The 26,280-nt window shown below is 37.9% G+C and overlaps 2 protein-coding genes across 2 annotated transcripts; both read left to right on the plus strand.

Annotated features, from left to right (window-relative positions):
• The first annotated feature begins 1,027 nt into the window (after nt 1-1,027).
• On the plus strand, nt 1,028-8,158 carry LOC131974193 (GTPase IMAP family member 8-like). The gene is made up of 3 exons (XM_059336404.1): nt 1,028-1,174; nt 4,827-4,886; nt 5,152-8,158. Exons 1-3 carry the CDS (start codon nt 1,159-1,161, stop codon nt 7,110-7,112), a joined length of 2,037 nt encoding a protein of 678 aa, XP_059192387.1. The 5' UTR covers nt 1,028-1,158; the 3' UTR covers nt 7,113-8,158.
• Nucleotides 8,159-18,543: 10,385 nt separating this feature from the next.
• Nucleotides 18,544-22,475, plus strand: LOC131974192 (GTPase IMAP family member 8-like). Its single transcript, XM_059336403.1, has 4 exons — nt 18,544-18,726; nt 19,062-19,121; nt 19,379-20,578; nt 20,735-22,475. Coding segments are annotated over exons 2-4 (2,850 nt in total). The 5' UTR covers nt 18,544-18,726; nt 19,062-19,120; the 3' UTR covers nt 22,384-22,475.
• The last annotated feature ends 3,805 nt before the right edge of the window (nt 22,476-26,280 follow it).

The raw sequence follows: 26,280 nt of genomic DNA on the forward strand, positions 1-26,280 counted from the left end.
CAGCAGATCCAGCAGGAACCTCCATTCATTTATAGAACAGTGCAGATCACACTAGACGTGGTTTTCTGTGCACATTTTGGTTCGAGTGTTTATCGACATATTGAGGTTACTGGTCAGTCCTGACTCCGCCCTTCCTCTCCCTCCAGACCGGGACCACCGCCCCACTGACCGCTTTTTACTTTCGTTTCCGCTGGTTGTGTCGCAGTAAAAGTTGGAGAAGGTGAGTGAACTTTATTAAAACTAGATACAACTACATCACGGAGTAATCCAAGCAAACGTACACAAATATTGTGGATGGGTTGATAGAGTCGATAATAAAACTCTTAAATACTTTCATAACTCAATATGTGTAGTTTGTCGGTTTTGACCTGTCACGTCAGCGGACTATTGATCTCCTTTCAGTCATATATCTGTCATATATTCCTCTATTGAGATTTACTGAGACTAATGTTTGTCAATTTAGGCCCACAGCTCAGACATGTTTTTCATAGTAGCTATGTCTCAGTGGGTGTGTTAGCAAATGTCTGGTTAACTTATCACACACACACACACACACACTGTATTTTCTTCTTTTTGTCCAAAATGGGATAACCTAATTAAAAGTAACCTACACACAGTCATTGTTTTCATAGTTGGGCAGTTTGATTTACTGAGGGGTATGCTGTTGTGTCAAGATGCTCTATATCAGAAGATTTTTATTATTATTATTTTTTAAGACTGGGGCTACATAAATAAACACAGCACAAATAATTACTGATTTTGAAATGTTATTCACTGTGAATATCTTGTCTTGCATTCTTGTGGTACTTGACGTGTTGCCAAGTGTTTTTAAAAAAAATGCGTAATCGTATATGGGTTGTGGGCCTAAATGATGATAAAAGCCCAGGGCCTTTTTAAAGTCCCAGTCCATCCCTGCTTCCAGGTGAGAGTCCTGAACAGGACTGGTCAGTACCAACAGTACCAACCAATAACCAATACAAATTCATAAAGTTGTTTGTGGGCAGATATATTATCAAATGTTATTAAAATTGTTGTTGTGTGTTAAGGGTAAATTAAGTTTTGTGTTGAAGGCTTTGGTGAGTGTGGGACAGTTGAACATGTTCTGCTCCTCTCTTTAGGTTTTCAAACTCAGCCGTCAGTTTCCAGCAGAGTGACGTCATGGCTGCAGCACTAGGTGAGTCCAGTCAGACTTCATCAGTCTGTCTGCTGCCATTTCTGTTTAAAACAACTGCATCCTGCTTATTATTCCTGCTCTGAAACTCATGTTATGTAAGGTTTTATATATATCTATATTCATACCATTAATGTAGGGATTTTATCTCTTATAGTTATAGGATGCCGTACGCCGGAGCAACAAATATGGAAAATAAAAAAAATAAAAAAAGAAGGGCCTTACCATACATGCTATCAATAGCCCTTTTTCCGCCTCCAGAGTTAGTCACAGAGGCAGAAAATTGGTGGGATCATTTGATCCTGGCATCCCACTTCGGGCGCATTCATAGTGGAGGCGAGACGTTACTGAAACAGCACTATGAAAGGGGCTTCTATCTTTCTTATATCAAATATGTAAGGATGAACCTGAACTACACTTGTGTGGGTCTCACGGTTTAAAAGTGTGGTAAGTTGGCTATCAGAAATATTTATAGTTATCATAAATAATGATTAATTATAATAAATGATATGAATTGATTTTCTCTCAGAAATGTCTCGATCGTTCATAGTGTACAACATTAAATGAATAGCATGTGTATTCCAAAAAGGTATTTATTTTAAATAAACAAAGTAAAGCAAACCAAACACACAATCTATGGAATATGGAGTCTACACAGTATAATCTATGATTATTTACAGTGTAAGAGGAAGAAGTGTGTGTGTGTGTGTGTGTGTGTGTGTGTGTGTGTGCGTGTGTGTGTGTGCGTGCGTGTGTGAAGCTGCATGTCTGACAAATTGTGTGTTTGTTGAAAATCAATTGAAAGTATATTGAATGTGAATCAGTGTGTGAGCAAATCAAAGAAGTTAGTTTGCATGTACGACTGAATGTCTGTGTCAAGCAAGATTAACATAGAACTTCAAATTATGTGGCTACACAAAAATATTTTCAACAATTCTACTTAAAAACACACATAAACAAAATCATTGATTGCAGGTGAATACTTTGTGCTTGAGTCCTTGCTGATCATCTTATCTAAGTCCAGTACATAACCAACAGTCCATAGATGGGGACAGGGGAGAAATCCTTTCGGTGGACAATTTAAAGAAGGTTTAGTTGCAGGCTGTCTTCCAATAATTTGCAGTCTTGCAAATTAAGTTTTTGCTCATTCTGGTTCGTTGTGGGAGTGTTTCTGTCAGTTGCAATGAACATGTGTTCAATAATCTAACTTTTGGGCGCGCATATTAGACTGGGAGTTGTTTAAGAATCCCTTGTTGGAGAGGGAAGTTTTCTGCAGAAAGGCCTTAAACCTGAGATGCAGGGGATCTCTGCAGGGAGTAAGGAAGGAGGGGGGCTCTGGTGTCTGGGGGACCCAGACCCTGTGTCCATCTTGGAGGTCAGTAGAGAAAGAGAAAGAGGAGATGGGGTGCTGGGCCTTTTGCAGTGGATCACCTCTGGTGTCATAGGTCTCCTGATCAATGAACTCATGTATAGGTGTCATAAACACCAGGCATCACGGGGAGGAGAGATTCTGGCTGTCCCTTACCAGATGACCAAAATGAAATGAAATGAAATGCAATGAAATGTGTGTGTGTGTGTGTGTCTGTGTGTCTGTGTGTGTGTGTGTGTGTGTGTGTGTGTGTGTGTCTGTATGTATGTATGTATGTATGTATGTATGTGTATGTATACCAACAGTATGATAATAACACCCAAAACACAAAATTCCCTCTCATAAGAAATACTTTCAGAATATTCACGCCACTAAAAATACAACATTGCCGAAAAAATGTACAGAGATATTTATAAGACCCCACCTAGTGGAAAAGCTGGACGATTGTACACACTGTAGGCCTAATTAATAATTTAATTCGAGCGCTGCCTCATGACTTGTTGACTGCCACACCAACTTGTGATATTTTTTAGTAAGCTGGTACCAGAGACTGTGCTTTACTGCACAAACTCACCAGACCCACGCGCCAGTGGTTGAACCGCTCATCAACATAAATACTCATCTGCAATTCCTCCTGATGAAGGATCTTGTAGTGTGTGACCTCCTGTCTGTAGCCAGTCTGTCACATAGTGTAAAACAGCAATGACTTCAAGACTCACAATCAGAAATCAACAAGTTGTGTAGAGTGAGCAGCAAATTGATTTGATGGCTTTGAAAGACGTGTGGTCGGAACACGGCTCTAGCTGGTAAGTGGTGCCGTCTAGCTCATCTGCCATAAGTACGACAACCACAGATGCATTTGGTTAAAAGTTGCCAATTGACACTCGTGTTGGGGTTTATTCATAAAAACTCAAGTTAAGTTGCTCACTGGCTCCTGTTGCATTAAAAGCAGTTGAGAGATCTTCTGTCATGGTCTATGGACTGGCCGGTGTTGTAGTAAACCTTGTGTTTACACATCAAAATCCTGATTCACAGAGCAGTTTGGGAGAGGGTATGCTGTGTACCTGCAGACCCTCTTATCTATGGAGAGAGATTCAGCAGGAGCTCCAATCCCTGTCCTCTGGGGCCTATGTGGCCTAAGCCAGATGCTGAAGAAAGAGAGAGAAGGCCGAGGCTGCAGGCCCTCTCCTCTGAGTGGAGCAGGGTCTGTCTCTCATGGGACACTGGAGAAAAGAGGATGAAGGAATGGGAGTTTGGGGTTATAAGCAGGAGAGCCTGTAAATGGTAAATGGACCTGCACTTATATAGCGCTTTTCTAGTCGCTTTGCGACCACTCAAAGCGCTTTACAATACAGACTGCGCTCATTCACCCGTTCACACACACATTCATACTGGTGGCAGAGGCTACCCTAAACGGTCCCACCTGCCAATATTGGGAATTCATTCACACACCAATGAACACAGCATCGGGAGCAATTTGGGGTTCAGTATCTTGCTCAAGGATACTTCGGCACCTACATGCCGAGGTGTTCTGCGAGGGTTCTGTCAGGGATCGAACCACCAACCCTTCGGTTGGGGGCCAACCGACTCTACCGACTGAGCCACAGCCGCCCTGTGCGCTGGCAGAGATCTTTCTGACCAATGAGGTTATCCCACATCTGTAGGATAATTGCAAAAAATGCAAGGCAGCGTGGGGTAGTGAGTCTGATGGCTGTTTCCCTGAACAAAGGAGATCCAGACAGCATTTTTCCAGACTGAGATTAGAAATGCTGTTGCATTTTCCATTCATTTCTGTTCACATGCACAAATGAACAAAGTCGATGTGCGCCATACCTGTAGTCCCAACAACCGTTTATCCATAACACCAGCTAAAGAGATGAATCGTCTGGAGATGTTTGATTAAGTTTGTTGTATTATGTTTTGGCAGAAAGTTCACTTCTTGCTCATTACAAGTAGCCGTAGAACTTGTTGCTGTTGTAAGGGTGACACACCTCAATATTGCTGACATGTTGTTGTTTGCTTCCTATGTTAATGCGGTCGACCGGCGTGCTACTGAGGACACACACAGCTGACAAGTGATGGATTGACTCTGTTGTTTGAGTCAGTATCGGGCTGATAACAGATATTAGTATCAGATCGTTGCATCCCTACAAACTCTCTTAGGAGATATTGTCAAAATTAAGTAGAGCAGTGAGCATTTTATTACTTAAGTGGATTCATGCAACCAAAAGTCTTCTTTTAATTTAAAGATTCACATTAATTATTAAATACTCTGTATCCTTACAGTGCCAGATCATCGGATGTCACGGCAGCTGAGCAGCAGCTATGAAATGCTGCCACCTGACAGTGAGTTAAACTGACCAGAGTCAGAATTATCCTTCCATATATTTAGATCTAATTACTTGTAGGTCGTGAGCACAAAGACGTTTTATTTTGATTTGAATATTTGAAAGCTCACTGATGGATTTGTTTCAAGATGATAAGAACTCACCCAGTCACTGAAATCCACCTTAAAAAAGTTGTCACTTCCTCATTAGTTGGTTAAAAATCCAATTAAAGTAAGTAAGTAAAGTAATTACATTGTCTAATTCGCTGGGATTTTTTTTTTCAGTGTCTGAGCTGAGAGTTGTTCTGCTGGGGAACAGATGGTCTGAGAGGAGTTCAGTGGGGAACTTGATACTGGGAAAGACTCTGTTCAGCACTGAGGAAGAACCAGACAACTGTGTGAGACAAAGAGGGCAGCTGGAGAAGAAAGAAATAGTTCTCATCAACACTCCAGATCTGCTGCTTCCCAACATCTCTGAACACAAACTAAGAAAACATGTAGAAAACTGTGTGAGACTCTCTGATCCTGGACCTCATGTGTTCCTGCTGGTTCTACAGCCTGAAGACTTCACTGAGGAACACAAACAGAGACTCTGCAGAGTCCTTGAAAAGTTCAGTGAGCGATCATTCGATCATTCACTGGTTCTGATCTCAACACCCAGAGAGGAGAGATCAGATTTAGAAGAAAATTATATGCAACATTCTACATTAAAAGAGATGATCAGAATGTGTAGATACAGATATCTGAAGCTGAAGAACCTTGAACATCCAGAGCTGTTAACACGTTTGGAGGATGCATGTTTGAAAACGAAACCAAAGTCTGAACACATGAAACCAGCTCTAAACATGGTTCTGTGTGGGAGGAGAGGAGCACGGAAGACCTCAGCAGCCAAGGCCATTTTAGGTCAGACAGAGCTTCATTCAGTCTCCAGCTCAGAGTGTGTTAAACATCAGGGAGAGGTGTGTGGACGTTGGGTTTCCCTGGTGGAGCTGCCTGCATTGAATGGAAAACCTCAGGAGGAAGTGATGGAGGAATCATTCAGGTGTATCTCCCTCTGTGATCCTGAGGGCGTCCATGCCTTCATCCTGGTCCTTCCTGTGGGTCCCCTCACTGATGAAGACAAGGGAGAGTTGGAGACCATCCAGAACACTTTCAGCTCTCGAGTCAATGACTTCACCATGATTCTGTTCACTGTGGAGTCAGATCCCACAGCTACAGATGTTAACTTTCTGAAGAAAAACAAGGACATCCAGGAGCTCCGTCAGAGCTGTGGAGGAAGACAGTTTGTCCTCAACATCAGGGACCAGCAGCAGATCCCAGAGCTGTTGGATGATGTGGAAAGGATGAGAGTGAAAGGATCAAGATGCTTCACGAAGGACACGTTCACCAAGGCTCAGATGGAGAAGGTCTTAGAACTTAAAGCTGAACTGCAGAATGTAAAGCAGAGAGGTGCCATGGAAGGTTATGGTGAACATGAGAGCAGAGAGCCTCTCAGAATGGTGCTGATTGGGAAGACCGGCAGCGGGAAGAGTACAACAGCAAACATAATTTTGGGCAAAAAGCATTTCAAAACCACAATCGCCACAAAGCTAAAGATCAAATCCTGTGAGAAAGCAACAGGAGAGATTGATGGGCGGCCTGTCGTTGTCGTCAACACTCCCGGCTTGTTTAATACAACTCTGTCTGAGGATGAAATTCGAAAGGAGCTTCAGAAATGCATCAGCATGTTGTGGCCTGGACCTCATGTGATCTTCCTGTTGCTGCAGATTGGGAACATTACAGAAGAAGAAAAAGACTCTGTGGAGCTGATCAAGGAGGTTTATGGCAAGAATTCAGGAGATTTCATCATCCTTATATTCACCAGAGGAAATGAACTGGAGGATCAGTCATTTGAGAGTTATATCAAAGATTGTGATGACTTTGTTAAACAACTCATAGATGACTGCGGAGGGAGATACCAGGTGCTCAATAATAAAGATGACATAAACCGCACACAAGTCAGAGAGCTGCTGACCAAGATTGACACCATGGTGAAGAAAAATGGAGGCAGCTGCTGCGCCACTGTGGAGCAAGTTACAAAAGAGGAACATCATGAAGAAATGCAACAGATGAAGTTAGAACTTGAAGCAAAAATGTCTGAACAAAGTAAGCAACTGGGGGAAGAAATGAAAAAACTGGGAGGAGAACTGCAAAGCATGAAGCTGAAACAGGCTGGAAGAAAGAAAAACAAATGCCCCATCCAGTGATTATGTAGAACATCGAACATATACAAGAAGTACACTCAGGAAATTGGCCTCCTAACACCTTAGATAATCAATTTTAACAATTTGGATTGGGATTTTTTCATGCTTGCGCTATCTTGTGCACTGTATCCGCATGTATTTAATGAACTGGATAAACTTGGAAAGCCATCCGTTCACTAGATAACAGCTGCCTCCAACTGATATTGGACAGTACCACTTTAAACACAAGATGTAAGCTCAATCCAAGGCCTGACCTCAATTAGTTTAACTAAGTGTAACCTTCATATAAGTTACCTGACAACTCATATTTTATACATTGTTGAATCCAGTCTATTAGATATACTCTCTGGGCAGTTATTTGCTGAAAGAGCTGTCCTATGCTCCATTCCTTTTTTGGCACCTAACAGCTGACTAAAACATACTTCCAACAAGAACTGGGCACAAAAATGCTCTAATTGTAATATTCAAATTTAGTGGAAACAAAATTCTTCTGTTTTATGTGCTGTTATTACAGACAGTGGAGAGATGACGAGGAATGGAGAGCATAACACATTTTTCCTGTCTGGATGTTGGTTCATGGTCAGTATCTTGTTATCATATGGATTTTTGAGTTTTTCCTAAGAACTCATTTGACTTTTTTATTGACTGAGGCTCCGCAGAGTCCTAAAACTGTTTGGTGATTGTTCACTGGTTCGGATGTCAACACCCAGAGAGGAGAGTTCATCTTTCATGGATAAAGATGCAGCACATCAGCCCTTAAAAGACATGATCGGAAAATGTAGATACAGATATCTAAAGCAAAAGAACATTAAACTTCCAAAGCCATTAACCCATTTGGGTCAAACAACCAACAAGAAGAATGGAGAGCATGACAGCTGTGATGTATTGAGGGTGAGGACGCAGGTTTGATAATGACCCCAAAGTCTGTGTCTGAACCCAACGAACTAAAGCAAAGGACACAGATGGAAGAAGAAGAAGAAGAAACAATGAGAAAAAAAAATAGATTTTTCTTGTTTGCTGAATACTTTAATATTCTCTACAGAGATTTCAAGAGATCAAGCAAAATTTAAACAGAGCCCGGAGAAGAACACAAGCACAAGAATTTTGTGCTTGTGCTGTTGTGCTATATACACTACCAGTCAAAAGTTTTAGAACACCCCAATTTTTCCAGTTTTTTATTGAAATTCAAGCAGTTCAAGTAAAATGAACAGCTTGAAAGGGTACAAAGGTAAGTGGTGAACTGCCAGAGGTAAATAAAAAAAGGTAAGGTTAACCAAAACTGAAAGATAATGTACATTTCAGAATTATACAAGTAGGCCTTTTTCAGGGAACAAGAAATGGGTTAACAACTTAACTCTATGGAGTCTTGGACTATTTTGTCCATTTTTTAATTCTTTTCATGTCTTTGTAAGTAATTTCGTGTCTTTATTTGGTAATTTTGTGTCTTTTTTAGTCATTTTGTGTCTTTTGGTGTCTTTTTTTGTCATTTTGTGTCTTTTTTTGGTCATTTTGTGTCTTTTTTTAGTCCTTTAGTCCAACATAAAATGTGATTTTGAATCTTTTTTTTACTTTCAAAACACTATCATGCTCAATCAAGAATTTTAAATGTTGCAAATGTGCATTAATTTCAGAGTACACTGACACATTAAACTGCATCATTTTCAATTAAATTCTGGAAAAGTTGGTGTGTTCTAAAACTTTTGACCAGTAGTGTATATATATATATATATACTGTGTTGAGTAGACGTACACTACAGAGAGTGCAAAGATGTCTTTAGTCTCCATTCACACCCATGGCCGGAGGTTATCAGGTCAAATACATTATTTATATTCAGATTCTTCTAATCATCAGGCATATGTCTGACAATACCAATAACCAATAAATAATGGTGTGTTGAAATTACAGACTCAAAATTAAATGTCAAATAGGTTTTCTTAAACCCAGTTCACTATGAAACTTGATTCAGGCAAATATTTACCCCAAAATAACTGTTGAGGCTTAAAATGACACTTTTGACTGACACTAGATCAGACTTGGGAAGTTCTCTCATTTCTGCGATAGATAAGAGGTTCCATTCAATTTTCAGGAAACAGATTCTCCAACAGCTGCTAAAGTGTCGTTTTAACTAGGCATGTACCAAAGTTATTGTCTGTCCAGTGTAAGGTTGATTTGTTTTGAGTGACAAAACTCTGTGGAGCAAATACTACAGAATGAAGACAGGACTTTTGACCTGCATTTTTTTTTGTTTCGTTTGGATTCAGCTTTTCTCTTCCATAATGTTTATTTTTAACAGATACAAACAGTATTATTCAGGTTTGGGATATTTTGGTCCTAAAAGAAGGGGAACTTACACAGCATAGATGTTTCCATTGTTGTTTCTTTTGTACAAACAATTTTGACAATTTTGATTTTGACAACATTCTTGTTTTTGTGTTATTATCTTTTTCCAGCAAGTCTTTAACTTCCAAACTGGTTTGTATGTTAGTTGTATTTTTTGTATCTGCCTAACGATGTAAGTTAATTTAGCTGTTAAAGTTTAGAATTTCAGTATTAATGCACAAATGGTTTCTTTTTTAACTTTGATACACTTAGGGTATAACTTCTCAACTGGTGAGAAAGGCATAAATCATTTTTATTGCATAGTAGAAGCTATGTTATGCTATTGAAAAGGTAAAGGTTGGAATCATTTTTGACTCTGGTTATTTCTCAAAATGTATTCTACAAAGTTTCAGTCAGGGATGTTTCTTTAAGAGAAATGTATGCCTTTCCCTACATGTATAGAATCCATGAGAGCTGTATTATGTTGTATTTTGTATCTCTTAACTCTTGGTTTTCAATTTTTCTACTTGTATATTGTTTAACAAACATATTTTTTTATTACCATTAATGGCACGTCATAGCATGAAATATACAGTATCTATCAAGTTACCCAGGACCTCAGATGACACTATAACTTTACGTCTTTAACAATTTTTAAACAAAACTGAAACCTGTTGTTTTGGTTATTATGTCTGGCGAGCCTTATTCAACACTAAGAGACGTCTTTATAGAACTACAGAGACATTTTATCTTGTGTCTTCAGTGTTAAAAATTCACAGTCTTAAACAAAATAAAATAACTAATAATAACTAATAACTTTTGAACTGCTTTTTCTGTATTTCTTGTTCCATTACAAATACACTAATGATATTAGGTTTATGTAGCCTGTCGATACAAGATTTATATATGTATATATATATATATATATATACATATATAGTGGGATTGGGGCTCTGTAAAGAGATGGATGTGTAATCTAATTTCCAAATAATAACACTAAGGTGCACAGTTATTACTACGGCAAGGTAATTCTGCTTTTACTGAATTTCTCTCAGGATAAAACAGAATGTGACGAGCATAGACACACATCCACAGGTCTGTATTCAGGTGACAGCGAATCAGTAAACCACAGATTGAACATGTTTTTCACTGCTAAAACTGAATGACTGAGCCTTTTCTACTGGCAGCAAAGTGTTTTTTTTTGTCTTGTTTTTAAATAAGACTGCATTTTGCTTGAAAATTTTGTATCGAAGGATTCAGTATGATCATTATCATCAAATGTCTTCATGTGTAAATGTGAAGTCATAACTAAGCATTCAGAAATGAAGTATAATATTAGTTAATGGCAAAGCTGAAGTTTTTCTTTGGCATCAGCTGTTTGAGTCGACTTCACAAGCATTGGTTCATTCAATTCTCTGGGCCTCCTAACGTCCAATCATATTCCTGCAGGGTTACAAGGTGGAAATGATCAGCTGACAGCTTTGTTTTTAAGTTGTCTGACCAGCAGAGGGAGACTTTATTCTACCAAACATTACATGGTAAAGGCTTCTTTTAACTGTTGAGTGAAGCATATAGCAGGAGGTAGCTTTGTTGGTATAAAGGCAGTTATGTCTGTCACACTCTCCACTCTGTTGGAGGAAAATATTGTATGTTGAAATTGATCAAATCTTTCCTTCAGTTGGTCTAGTCCAAAAACTAATAAACTTTTGCATAACAGCAGTGACACGTTATTAAAAGAAAAAGTAATTATTGTCAACATTGTTCAACCCACAGAACCTCAATTCAAATTCAAGTTCAGATTAAATATTCTCCAAGTTTGTCTTCAGTGCTGAGATTGTAATTTAATTGATGGAAGCAAAGATGATCTCACCTGGTGAGTAGACACAACTGTAATATATAAAGTCAAACAAATGTATCTAATCCAAAGAACATCCTTAGTTTATAAGTAAAAAGTATTTGTTACTAATCCCCAGGTGTTTGCTGGCGGCTGGTGATAATCTAAAGAGAATCTTTTCTTGCTTGCAAAGCTCCATGATGAGAGAACTACTGTACAATCCAAGATAACAGCAACAGCTGCCTCAGGTAAGTCATGACATGCAATGAACTGTTTTAATGAATTAACTTTAAATGAATAGATCAATCCTGATGCTATAAAGATGCTCCAAAAACAGATTATCAAAACCAGATCTTGTCCCTGCATGTGATCAATGCAGGCAAACTTCTGCCACATTACTAAACATGTTCTGATCATGTCTCAAGTTTTATTTTGGAGAACCAGTTTTTAGACCTCAGACCCTTCTAGATAAACAAATATGAGTAATGGTATTTTTTTTAAACCATTAACACCAAGTTGAAGCATTTCTCCATGTTGGTAGTCAAACATTGTGAAACAACATTAAACCTAAAGCAACCAAGTTAACTATTATTTTTGTTAGGGTTAAATCTAAACATTTAACAAATTCAGTTTTCTCCTTAAACTTATTTTATAAAGAGAAATATCAGCTCCACTCTGATTATTGTTTGCCCCTTTAAAACAACACACTGCACCATAAAAAGCACATTTATTTAAAGATACTTCTTCTTCAGGTAACTATGAGTGAGTGTTTAAAGCTGCAAGAGCAAATACATTCAGATGATCAACAACAAGCTCCCTCCTGCTTTCAGGTTTATCTAAAACCAGAGTAAAACTAAAGTGAGATGACCTAAAAGTGGAGACTGGTTGTAGATCTTATTTCAGGTTTTCCTTTACAGTAACACTATATCTTAAGAGTTTGGATCCCAAGTAGAGAGTAGATAAGATTATCATCCCAACAATCAAGGTTTAATTTTGTTGGTTATTAAGTTTCCACTAAGACTTTGACCTGCTATTCATATCATAAACCTGCAATCGATCTGTTGTTTTATACTCCTGATTCACTGCTATCAAACGACCTTCATACCAGCCACCTTGTGTGACCTGAGCTCCATTTTGTAAAAAATAGATAAAGTTTTCCCGCCTTGGCTGTTACCTGACCAGCATAGTGTGACCTGAGCAGTTCTCATGCTGTGTGTTTATTTTAAATCATTTTTCTCCTCTTTCTCTTTGTTTGAATAGTGTTCAGGGTTTGTTTTCCTTTCAGGTACTGAGAGTTGTCAGAACAAGTTCAAATCACTTTATATGAAGAATAATAAGGTGGTGGGAGTTTACTACTGGGTCAAGTTCATAGCTTCAGTTTTTAGTTTTTCTGCTTAAATGAAACAGTTTTATATGTTTGTATGTGCAAGTTGAAAGTCTGATTTGGTGATGAGCCTACAAGTGTGATGTGTGACATTACAACTAGCTTGGAAGTCAGTCTTGGTCATATTTGCTTATTTACATCAAGTGTGAGAAAGTTAAAGCATTAAAGTTAAAGTATTAAAACATTCTGGAATTCTTAATTAGGTTTTAAGGAGCAGATGTCTTCTTAAAGATTTTAACGTGGAAATTATACTTTTTGGTGAAAAAAACAAAATAATCCTCGTTCCCAGACTATTGGTTTATTGTTATATTATGTTATTTTCATTGTTCCTGTCTGTCTTTTTGTATATATGTCATCATACGTGTCTTGAGGGGATCTTTGAGTTTAAGTGACAACCAGGACATATCCCTCTGTCACTAAGGTGGAATTTATTACTAAAAAAAGAAACCCACATGAATTTGAATCATTGTGAACTGTGGATTTTAACAGTGTACTTGATTTAAGATTAGAATTTGTCACATCTACTATGAAAAGGAAGAATAAGTAGAAGAAGCAACAACTCTCACTGTACAACTGTTTTTGGTACAGGGGTGTTAAATGTCAAATGTACACAACTTCTTGTTATCATTTTGTTAGAAAATAAAACGGTATATATACGTAACAGGCTCTCCAGGCCCTGGTTTACAACTTTAATAGTTGTTAAACATTAACTTTACTGTTGATCAGATCACGTGTTCACTGTCCTGCCCACTCTGAGAGGAAAGGTTGTCTCAGGTGAGTTTGGCTTCTGTACTGAGATTGTTATTTCATCGCTGGAAGCAAAGAGGATCTCACCTGGAATATAGTGAAACACATGTGTCTAATTGATTTATGAGTAAAAAATGGTACTAATCTCCAGGTGTTTGCTGACGACTAAGGACTGGTGATAATCTGAAGAGAATATATTCTCTCTTGCAAAGCTCCATGATGGGAGAACTACTGTACAATCCAAGATAACAGCAACATCTGCCTCAGGTAAGTCATGACACGCAATGAACTGTTTTAATGAATTATTTGTAGAAATATAAACCACAATGCTATAAAGTTTGCCCACAATGGTCAAAAAATATATCATCTGAGATCAGGACAGATCTTGTCCCTGCATTTTAAAGGCAAACTCCTAACACGTGTTCTGGTCAAGTCCCAAGTTGTTGAGATTTTGTTTATACATTTTTGAGACCTTATCCAAAGTATGTAGGAAAGCAATAGCCCATTCTCCATTAATCTGACTGGTGTAGCTCCAATAGAAGCTCCTCTAACTGGGCGCAAAAAAATTAGATTTACTGCCAGAGGGTCGACCAGAACATTCTGTACCACTTGGCAACCATTTATGTCTTTGTTAAAGGTATGATACTGATTATTTTATAATCAAGCTATGACTGTTTTTTTCTGTGTTACTGCTGTATATTCAAAGGTTCAAAAGGATCAAAAAAAGTTTGCCATCGGTGTCTGATGTTGACTGATAAGAAGACATTTATTGATGCATTTTATTATTCTGTAAATGGATCAGAGTCTGAAGTCCAAGGACGACAAATCATCTTTTGATAAACATTACAGCAGCTATAAAACAAGACTACTATTGCAAGTATTACCACCAAAGTTAACATATAACACATTTTATGCCAAGAAGATTAAGATCACATGCTTTTTTAAATATTCTTCATTTCAGGCATTTGCAGTACGTGTGGTAATACCTACACATATATACTAGTAGACTTGCATACATATAGAAAAAGATTTAAACAAAAGTAGGGCATTTTAGGGAAATATACACTTTACATTACTGCCATATTTCCTCAAATTTACTTCACGCTTCAGTGAGAAAGTGACTGGCTTATGTCATTTTCTTGCAAGTAGTCCAAAAAAGTGAATGTGCCACTTTAAGGTTACTATCGTCCCAAGTATATGGTCTCTAATTCTGTGTGTATTTTACACCAATAATAATGTACTCTTGGACAAGCCAAACAAAGTTTTACCAAACCTTACCTTACCTTATAAGGTGATGATTGGCTTCCTGGGAGCTGCTGGAGAGGCTTTAGTTGGGCAGCTTTTGAGCAGGTGTGGTCTGAAAAACTGCAAAGACACTTCAGCTAAACAAGATCACATGTTTTTAAAGCAAACTTGATTATTCCTGAATATGTTTTCTGCCTTTATATACAGAAAATGTTTTTATGTATGGCTGTTGTTCTGCAGAATTATATCTTTTTTTGTCTCAGATGTATAAAATATTTTGAACATACTTGTGATGTTATCTTAAATTTTATTTTTATTAGGATTTTTTTTTTTTTTTTTTACATATATTTAGATTGTAGCTGAAGAAGTACAGTGAATGAGTAAATGTACTTATATTATATTATATTTCACCACTGCTTCTGTATGACTGGTTGATGACAATACTAACATGAACATAATCAAGCGGCCCTCTAAACATTAGTTCTTCAGGAACAATTCAAACGGTCTATAACTTTATTAATTATTCGCATTAGTTATGGATTTTAAATTACAATTAATTGTAATTGTTCTTAGCAGACTTTTTGTATATAGGAGTAATTTATCATATTATATTATTTTTACTTTGTTAAAAAATAAAATGAAAACAGGTCATAAATGTATATTATACCACCTGTCTAAAACATAGATAATTATAAATAAAATAAATATTTTAGAAATCTTTCAAAAGCTTGTCTAAAACTAAAATGTTATTGTTGTTTATTTGGCCAATAACAAAGTGAATTCACCTTTTTATACACACATTTGTCACAAATTAATCAATTAGAACATTCAACCACTAAAACCCTGTGCAAATAGATTACTACAATTAGACTCTTAATCAAGAAATATTGATGTACTTTACTATTTTTACAGGGGGTTTTTTTGTAAAAAAAACAAAAAAACAAAAATGGGTAACAATAATAATTATATTTTAGCATTAAAAATATCATTTGGGTTAAAGTGCTTCGACACACTGGTGTAGAAAACTTGCAAGACACAAGCTGTCTCCTACTTCACTGCAGCCCCAGTCTCCATGTATGTGCACTGCTGGCTTTAAATTTCTACATCATACTTGTATTAATTGCAAATATGACCAGGACTATAGAGAGTTTATAAAGAAAAGTGATCTTTCCTAATTGTGAAGGGGAAATAAAGATCAATACAATGACCAAAGCCGCTGGCAGTTACATGTAATTAAAATCCATAACTATAACTTTATAGCAACTTTATAGTTCTTTTTGAACAATTCACTGCTGTTGAACTGAATTGTTCAAAAAGAACTATAAAGTTGCGATAAAGTTTTCCACACGTCAAATCATCTTTTGATCAACATTACAGCAGCTATAAATTACTATTGCTATCAAGTTTTCACCATTGGTAACACATTAACTTTTTACAAGGACCACCATCACTACTGCTGCTAGATACTAGTTTCCATATAACTCATTTTACAAAGTTCATGGCATGAACTCGTGCATTAAATGGACAGCAGGTGTATTTCAAAAAGTATTTATTCTTAAAAAGCTATGGTAAATAAAATACACAATGTCTAATCTAACAGATTATTTACTCTGTGTATGTATGTGTGTGTGTGTGTGTGTGTGTGTGTGTGTGTGTGTGTGTGTGTGATGACAAGATGGCCGTCTAAGTTATCCAACTGGCGACATGGCCACGTGCCAAGGGTCTTAAAACAATAAACAAGGATGGTGTAGAGGGGGAAGGTCTTTGCCTTACAGAACAAAAGATCGTGTGCCAACTTTGAATTCCTCTTCAAAGCTGCTCTTCTGTGTAAGAAAGCCAATTTAAAGTATTCGTGTGTAATCTCATGTACCAGATAAGAAATAATTTGTTGATAGAGTTAAATTGCATGCACAACCTTTTGTCGGTGTAAAGAAAAAAGACTAACTTCAAGTGGTGTGGCAAAGCCTAACACAATAACCTGCACATATATCACTTATACTTAACACACATTAAACCAAATTATTGATTATGAGTTAAAACCTTGTGCCTAGTGGAGTCCAGCAGTCCTTTGCTGGGTGTGGTTGCCAACTGGTCTTCCAAGTTAACTCGCTTGCTGTTGGATTTGAAGTAATTGAGAGACCGTCTATCATGGTCTCTAGGCGGACTGCTGTTCTAGTAAACTTGTGTACACTAATCAAAATCTTAACTCTTTGGTGTGGCTATGTCCGAATAGGCCACGAGCAGGAAAATCAGAGATCAGTAGGGAGAGGGTGGGCTGCTTGCATGCACACCCTCTTATCTCTGGAGTTTTAGGATGAGTTTTATCTCCCATGAGACTTCCTGTGATGACAGAGGTTCTTTCTAGCCAGTGACGTTATCACACATCTGTAGGTGTTATTAAATGATCCTTTGGTTGAGTGTGGTGGTCTGGGTCCTCTTTTTGAAAACAAAGGGATCCTTTACAGTCAAATCAGTCCAGTTTGTAAAAATGAGCAAAGTCCATCTGTAGCATACCTGCGGTCCCAGCACTCTAGTGTGGTGTTTCCTTCACTTCTGCAGAAACAAACTTTGAGATTTATTCCTCATCGTTTAAGTGTTTTTTGTTGTTGTTGTTTTTTCCGTTTTTACCAGATGAAAGAATGTTTGAGCAAACGGTTCTGGTTACACAATAAGGTCTTGCATTAAAAGCTTTTGTTTTGTTTTAATGTATGACGAATGAATTTAACGAATGAGACAATTGAACATTTTCTGCCCCTCTCTTTAGGTTTTTCAACCTCAGCTGACAGTTTCCAGCAGAGTGACATCATGGCGGCTGTCCAGTCAGACTTTATCACTGGTGAGGTGGTGGGGCTTTTTATTTCATATTGTACAAAATAAATTGAAATCGATACTGGCCTTAATTTCTTTGGATAATTTATATATATATATATATATATATACAATAACCAAAATCAATCTCAATATCAAGAAAACCATTCAAAATGTCTAGATATCACCTCTTAAATTAAACTCTTATCAGCTTTTTTTGTTTCATTATATTTGTCCAAACAAATGTACCTTTAGCAGAAGAAAGATGTGGCTGATTTTTTTTTAGAAAGTTTTGCATGATTTGCAGACACAATTAAAAAGGGCGGTTCTTAGAACTCCTTCTGCAGAGGTACTACCTCAAGCGAAGGAGTTCAAGTATCTCGGGGTCTTGTTCATGAGTGATTGAGAACGGAGCGTGAGATGGACAGGCGGTTTGGTGCAGCGTCAGCAGTTATGATGGCATTGTACCGGACCGTCGTGGTGAAGAAGGAGCTGAGCCGGAAGGCAAAGCTCTCGATTTACTGGTCCATCTATGTTCCAACCCTCACCTATGGTCATGAGCTTTGGGTAGTGACCGAAAGAGCAAGATCGCGGATACAATCGGCTGAAATGAGTTTCCTCCGTAGGGTGGCTGGGCTCAGTCTTAGAGATAGGGTGAGGAGCTCAGACATCCGGAGGGAGCTCGGAATAGAGCCGATGCTCCTTCGCGTCGAAAGGAGCAAGCTGAAGTGGTTTGGGCATCTGGTAAGGATGCCTCCCGGGCGCCTCCCGTTAGAGGTGTTCCGGGCACGTCCAACTGGTAGGAGACCCCGGGGAAGACCCAGAACACGGTGGAGGGATTATATCTCTCTCCTGGCCTGGGAACGCCTCGGGGTCCCCCGGGAGGATCTGGACGTTGTGGCTGGGGAGAGGGACGTCTGGAATGCCCTGCTTAGCCTGCTGTCCCCGCGACCCGGCCCCGGATAAGCGGAGGAAACTGGATGGATGGAATGGAAATGTACCTTTAGTTGTACCAGACATTAAAATGAACAAGAAATTGAAGAAAACAAGGGTGGTCTAATCATTTTTTCCATGACTGTAAATACCTCCTCTCCCTCTGTGATGACAGTAGCAAGTCAAATTCATTTTTAATCAATTAACTTCGGAAATCTTATCTCAGTTTAGCCTGCAGACTCTCACTCAGGATCAAAAGGCAGATTAGGGGTGGATTTATCTTTGTTCTGTGTTCTTACAGGGTCAGATGATCTGAGAGCTGTGAAGCGGAGAAGTAGCAGTCCACGTGAGTTAAACTGACCTGAGTCAGAATTATTCTTCTCTATATTAACATCTACAATTACGGTTTTTGTAGGAGATGGGCAGAACAGCAGAAAGTCAAAGGACTTTTAAATTATTGAACCTTAAAACTTGTCAATAAAAACAGATTATAAGCAGAAAACAAACAGATCAACAAAGACCAATATATTTTTTTTTATCTGGCTTCATCTTGTGTTAATGTTTTATAATATGTGGTAATGAATTCTGGGATGAAAATATTGAAATGTTTCTCAAATGACTCTCACTCTGGATCAAAAGGCAGATTACATGTGAATGTATCTCTGTTCTCTGTTTTTACAGTGTCCGATGATCTAAAACCTGTGAAGAAGAGAAGAAGCTTTGGATATCTGCCACCTCACAGTGAGTTAAACTGACCTGAGTCAGAATTATTCTTTTCTATATTAACATCTATATTTACAGTTTTTATAGGTGGTAGGTACAGATGTTTTACTTAAATACTGTAAGCTCACTGGTGGCTTTAAACTTTCAGACTATATCAGCTGAAACATTCACCTGAACAACATTTTGATTTCCTCATAAATTGGAAATTCTGATTTATTTTATGAATTTATGCTGAAGTCTACACAATTGTTTGTTAATTCATTGATTTCCTTCAGTGTCTGAGCTGAGAGTTGTTCTGCTGGGGAACAGCTGGTCTGAGAGGAGTTCAGTGGGGAACTTCATCCTGAGAGAGACTCTGTTCAGCACTGAGGAAGAACCAGACCACTGTCAGAGCATAAAAAGACAGTTAAAGGAGAAAGAAATAGTTCTCATTAACACTCCAGATCTGCTGCATCCCAACATCTCTGAACACAAACTGACAGAACATGTAGAAAACTGTGTGAGAGTCTCTGATCCTGGACCTCATGTGTTCCTGCTGGTTCTCCAGCCTGAAGACTTCACTGAGGAACAAAAAGTGAAGCTCTGTAGAGTCCTTGAAAAGTTCAGTGATCAATCATGTGATCATTCTCTGGTTCTGATATCACCACCCAGAGAGGAGAGTTCAGCTTTCATGGATAAAGATGAACCAGAGCAGCCCTTAAAAGACCTGATCAGAATGTGCAGATACAGATATTTAAACCGGAAGAACCTTGGCCATTTAGAGCTGTTAACACGTTTAGGTCAAACTGTAAAGGAAAATTTGATCATGACACCAACGTTGAGAAACAACACACCAGCTCTAAACGTGGTTGTGTGTGGGAGGAGAGGAGCAGGGAAGACCTCAGCAGCCAAGGCCATTTTAGGTCAGACAGAGCTTCATTCAGTCTCCAGCTCAGAGTGTGTTAAACATCAGGGAGAGGTGTGTGGACGTTGGGTTTCCCTGGTGGAGCTGCCTGCATTGAATGGAAAACCTCAGGAGGAAGTGATGGAGGAATCATTCAGGTGTATCTCCCTCTGTGATCCTGAGGGCGTCCATGCCTTCATCCTGGTCCTTCCTGTGGGTCCCCTCACTGATGAAGACAAGAAAGAGCTGGAGACCATCCAGAACACTTTCAGCTCTCGAGTCAATGACTTCACCATGATTCTGTTCACTGTGGAGTCAGATCCTACAGCTCCAGCTGTTGATAACTTTCTAAAGAAAAGCAAAGACATCCAGGAGCTCAGTCAGAGCTGTGGAGGAAGACAGTTTGTCCTCAACATCAGGGACCAGCAGCAGATCCCAGAGCTGTTGGACAGTTTAGAAGGAATGAAATCAAGACCCAAGAAAGACAAACCAAGCTGCTACACTACAAAAACATTTGCATGTGCCCAAATAGAAAAGATCATACCACAAGAGGCTGAACTGAAGGATCCAAAAACTAAAGGCACAATCAGCTGTAAGTACTGTACAATTACATCTTTGAATATGCAAGTTATACTCAATAATCTTTTTTTTTTTCCTTAACCATCCATTGGACATTATAACTCATAACTAATAACTAATGTTCCAGTTGTCAGCATTTTAAGTAGCTGCTGTTGTTCTTGTCTCACAGGTGATGAAGAGCAGCAGAGCCCAGAGAGTCTCAGGATTGTGCTGATAGGGAAGACCGGCTGTGGGAAGAGTTCTTCAGGAAACACCATTCTAGGAAGAAAGGAGTTTACAGTTGAATCAAGTCAAATATCAGTTACCAAAGAGTGTCAGAAAGCACAGAGTGAAGTGGACGGTCGTCCTGTTGTTGTGGTCGACACTCCTGGTCTGTTTGACACAACTTTGTCTCATGAAGAGATTAATAAGGAGATGGTGAAATGCATCAATCTTCTGGCTCCAGGACCACATGTCTTCCTGTTGGTGTTACACATTGGCAGATTCACTCCAGAGGAGAAGGAGGCAATAAAACTGATCAAGGAAGGTTTTGGGAAGAATGCTGAAAAGTTCACCATCATTCTTTTCACTGGAGGAGATTCACTGGAACGGGAGAAGCAGACTATTGAGGAATACATTGACAATAAATGTGATGATTCCTTTAAGAAACTGATTTCTGACTATGGAGGAAGATACCATGTGTTTAATAACTATGATGAACACAACAAGACACAAGTCAGTGAGCTGGTAACAAAGATCGACACCATGGTGAAGGAGAAAGGAGGCAGCTGCTTCAGCAATGAGATGCTGCAAGAGGCCGAGGCAGCGATACAGAAAGAAGTGGAGAAAATCCTGAAGGAGAAGGAAGAAGAGATGCAGAGAGAGAGGGAGGAACTTCAGAGAAAACATCAGAAAGAAATGCAAGAGATGGAAAGAAGAATGAAAGAACAGAGAGAAAAGATCGTAAAGAAGAGAATACTGAGTGAAAAACAACATCAAGAAAAGGAGGAAAACGTTAAAAAAGAAGATGAGAAGAAAAAAATAGAACAGGAGAGGAGAAAAGAAGAAGACATGAGGAAAAAAAAAGAGGAAGAAAAACAACGACAGGACTGGAATAAAAAATTTGAAGATTTGGGGCAAAATATTGACAGAAAACTGGAGGAGAGCAGAGAAGAGATGAGAAAAGAACGAAGGGACTGGGAGAAGATACAAAAAGAGTGGTGGAAGAAACGAGAAGAAGAAGATGAACAGAGACGACAGGAGGAACAAACAAGACTGAAAATGCTTCAAGAAGAAAAAGAACAGGAAAAAGAAAAAAATGTGAAGAAAAGAGAAAAAGACAGACTCAGAAGAGAAAAAGAGGACAAAGAGAGAAAAGACACCAAGGACAACTATGAGAAGAAAATTAAGACTCTGGAGAATAAATATAAAGAGGAGGCCAGAAAGAAAGCTGAAGAGTTCAATGAATTTAAAAATAAAGCCACCAAAGAATTTGCAGCTCAGGAGAAAAAGCATCAGGAAGAAATGAAGGACAAAGATGAACAATATGACATCTTAAAGGCACTGTCAGCCCACAAAGAACAACAAATGAAGAAAAAACAACAACATGAAATGTATGACTTACTGAAACATTTGACCAAAAACATAAAAAGTCTGTCACAAATCAGAGATTTACTGAAAGAGCAAGAACAAGAAATGAAGCAGGAGAAAGATGAAGAGAGAAAAAAGGACCTGCAGGAAAAACATGAAGAAAAAATAACCAATTTGTTGCAGAAACCTTTGGATGAAGACAGATCAACACCTTGGGAAAATTTGAGAAACTTGTTTCATTTAGATTAGTGATGATGTGGCAACAGCTTTTTGACAGGTTTTGATCAGAGATCTAAAAAAAATGTGTCAGATAAAGCCAAAATTAATACAAACACAGTGCATTTTGGCATTTCATTGATATTTCATATATTCATAATATTCATATTATTCATATATTGCAACATTTTGAAATCTAAACCTAAAACTGTGTATTATGCTTGTTGTCTTTGACATGTTGTTGTTTTTAATGTGAGGTTAATACAGACAATGAAAAGAAGACAGGAGATGAGAGAGCAGCAAATGTTGCAGTTCATGGTCAGCTTCTTAATCTCTGTTTGACTTTTGAGATTTTCTTCAGAATTCTTGCTGTTTATACTTGGGACTTAGTCATATATATATATATATATATATATATATACATATATATTTACAGTGTGTGTGTGTGTGTGTGTGTGTGTGTGTGTGGCTGTCTTGGTTAGGTCAGAGCACCACATGGCTTCGGAGAAGGAGTCGAAAAACCATAAAGATGGTGGGTATGTATAATATACCCATATATATATTATATATATATATATATATATATATACACACACAAACATTTATACCCATGTATGTATATTAGGGCCGGGACTCGATTAAAAAAATTAATCTAATTAATTAGAGGGTTTGTAATTAATTAATCGAAATGAATCGCATTTTAATCCCATATAAATATTTGACCTGAGAAGAGTGAGAAGTAATTTTTTTCACATGGATTTTTAGTATACCATTGAATAATGACTGAATACATAAGCTTAAGCAACAAAAAATATTGTTTATTTTTGTTCAAGTCCAACCAAAGCATCTCATCAGCTTCTTCGTTCACGTTCACGTGGTTTGTTGTTGTCTGAACTCATGAACGCTAGTTGGTGCTCCAGTGTAATCGGTCCGCCTGAAACACATCCAGTGAGAAACTTTCCACGGTGCAAAAATATTTTTATAATATATAATTATATATGATATAATTTTTTTAACGCGTTCATTTTTGTGTTATTAATTTATCTTAAAAGTCCAGGCCGTAAAAGTCCCGGCCCTAATATATATATATATATATATATATATATACATACATACATACATACATACCCACCATCTTTTTGGTTTTTCGACCTAACCAAGAGAGCCATCTTGACACACACACACACACACACACACACAGTAAATATATGCTTAGAATTAGACTGTGTAGATCTGTATTCTCTGTAGATTGTTTTGCTTTACTTTGCTTTTTTTTAAGAATAAATACCTTATGGAATGTACATGCTGTCCAATTAATGTTGTATATTATGAGTGAGATGCCAGCCTCTTCTATGAAAATAACTCTAAATTCCTCCAAACCGTTACTAAATTTGAATATGAGCATTTTATTATAATTATTAATCAGTGTTCCAAATTAATAGTAAAGTTTACTAACTTTTTGAGACTGATTTAAGTGAATTGGCTCTTTCGAGTGGTGCCCCAACTCAAGGTGACATAGAGTTAATAAAGTAATTTCAATTATTATAATTATTAATTATTTATGATAATTATTAATGATTCTAATAGCCATTTAAATACACTTTTGAACTATGAGACCCACACCAGCGGTCCTCAGTTTCGAGCAACCCAGTCGCCCGAGCAAAATGTACACATTCAACGTTTCGGCAAAATGCCAAAATGTTGATTATCTATGTTTCTAAACGAAAAATACGTATCTATTGTACATTCCTAGAAATGTGCATGTCCACGTTATAGATCTTATAGTATTTATGGCGCTTCAGGGCATTAGGTAAGGGTATAGTATGGTTTTAAGCTTTAAAAACAACATTCTGCTTGTGAAATAATGTAAAATACTTTATATATTTCAGTTAAAATGGCATCATGTAGGCTTTTTTCGAGTCTGTCTAATAATAACATGAATCTATTTGTGTTCGTAGTCCAAATCTCCAGTTATCATAAAGTCCGACTGCACGTCACAACGTGTGCGTCGGTATTTGGCCATAATATATTTATTCATTAACTGGATAACCTGCTTACTATAACTTTCATTGAGAAAATGTAATTTATTGAGTAATGTAGAGCTCTGGGTTCCCTATTTCGTGCACTATAGAGTTACAGACTCTGATATCTTTGATTAAGTGTGTTCCTTTTAACTTCGATTCCAACAAATCCGAGGGATTATTGATCACTGTAACAGTGCACTGCGATCATTTTATTAGCTTACTTTAATGTAAATTATTCTAATCTGCTTTCACTCCAAGAAAAGTGGACGTGTTTCCATAACGACACTGAGACGCCACCAGCGGCTGCCGTAAATCTCAAGTTTCAGAAGTAAACAATGGCCAGCGTCTGTGACAAAGTTAGACGGATTATAAAGCTGAGAAATTGTTTTTTCTTTGTCCAGGGGGCCTGTTGTATTGCAACATTTCTAGCAAAGTGTCATGATTATTCGTGTACGCAATCGGTGGTTGATAACCATCCAAAACGTAACTTTGCCTTACACAGAGAGATATTGCTGACCGGACACATTTCAGACCGGACACATTTTTTTTTTTTTACAACTTTATTTATGATTTTTTCATATTGAAAACACTGACATCATTGGTTCAGCATTTTTTACAAAAGTTGTGAACCCCCCCACCCATCCAGGTGGCATCCCCACAGACACATCCACTTAAACACACGTTTCAGACAGGCAGACAGAACATCAAAGGAAAATAAATATACATTGACAATGACCAAATATTTAAAAAAGAAAAGAAAAAGAAAGACTCAAACTACTCTGTGTTAATCCTTAAGAACATGACACCAACATTCTGGACCTCTGGCATAAAAAAATTAAATAAAAAAAAGAGTCCCAACAGTCAGAGCATGGGCATTGTGAAGACAAGGACGGCAGCCATAAGAGAGAATAAAAATTAATTAATTATTAGATAAAAACAGGAAGTCAGGCAAAAGGCATTCTCTTGACATGAGTTATGAACTGTGACCAGGTTCTGTCATATTTATCCCCCAATCCACGTACTGCATACCTAGTTTTTTCCAGGGCCAATCCCAACATTACCTCTCTAATCCAATGAACGTAGGCAGGAGGGTGCTTCCCCTTCCAGTTCAGCAGTATCAGACGACGGGCATGTAACGATGCAAAGGCAATGGCGTTTTTGTGGAAGCGGGACAGCTTTAGCTCATCCCTAACTACACCGAAGATAGCTATCAAAGGGTCAGGCTGCAGTGTTTTGCCAGGTATGGCTGAGAGTGATTGGAAGATTGAAGACCAGAAACAATACAGAGAAGGACATGACCAAAACATGTGTCCCAAAGAAACAGGGGAGTATTCACATCTAGGACAGTTCGGTGCAACATTAGAGTACAATTTTGACAGTCTGTCATTACAGTAATGCAACCTGTGGACAACCTGAAATTGGATCAAGCCATGTCTAATACAAAGAGAAGATGTGTGTATACACTGTATGGCATTTTTCCAAGTATCTTCTGGTAATATTTCTCCAACTTCTCCTTCCCATGCTGCCTTGATTTGGTCCCACGTGTGAGGGCAGCTATCCAGAATTAATGCATATATTTTTGATATTACTCTTTCATTAAATGGATTTACATTAACCCTGTAAAACCCAGATATAGAAAAACGCAAAAAAAAAAAAATTAAGATGTTGTTGTAGGAGGCCTTTGGGGGTGAAAATGGAGTGTTTTCAAAAATGTTATGTTTTAGTAAGTTTTTACGGAAACGTTGTAATATTGCAACGTTGGGCCTAATGGGTAGCAGAATCCCCTGTATTTCCACTCATTGTCTGAACAACAGTACAGAACTAAGGATTCATTTGCAGGGTTTTGCTTTTCCCAAACCAGTTTATAGCATGAATAATAATCTTAGTCATGTTGTTATGAAGTGTG

The sequence above is a fragment of the Centropristis striata genome, chromosome 7, assembly GCF_030273125.1.
Source record: "Centropristis striata isolate RG_2023a ecotype Rhode Island chromosome 7, C.striata_1.0, whole genome shotgun sequence".
Classification (NCBI taxonomy): Eukaryota; Metazoa; Chordata; class Actinopteri; order Perciformes; family Serranidae; genus Centropristis; species Centropristis striata.

Bases quoted from the DNA above. Each gene is read 5' to 3' on its own strand.
- LOC131974193 (XM_059336404.1), top strand. The intron at 4,887-5,151 runs GTGAGTTAAACT...TTTTTTTTTCAG, and splicing joins TGAAATGCTGCCACCTGACA to TGTCTGAGCTGAGAGTTGTT.
- LOC131974192 (XM_059336403.1), top strand. The intron at 20,579-20,734 runs GTAAGTACTGTA...CTTGTCTCACAG, and splicing joins AACTAAAGGCACAATCAGCT to GTGATGAAGAGCAGCAGAGC.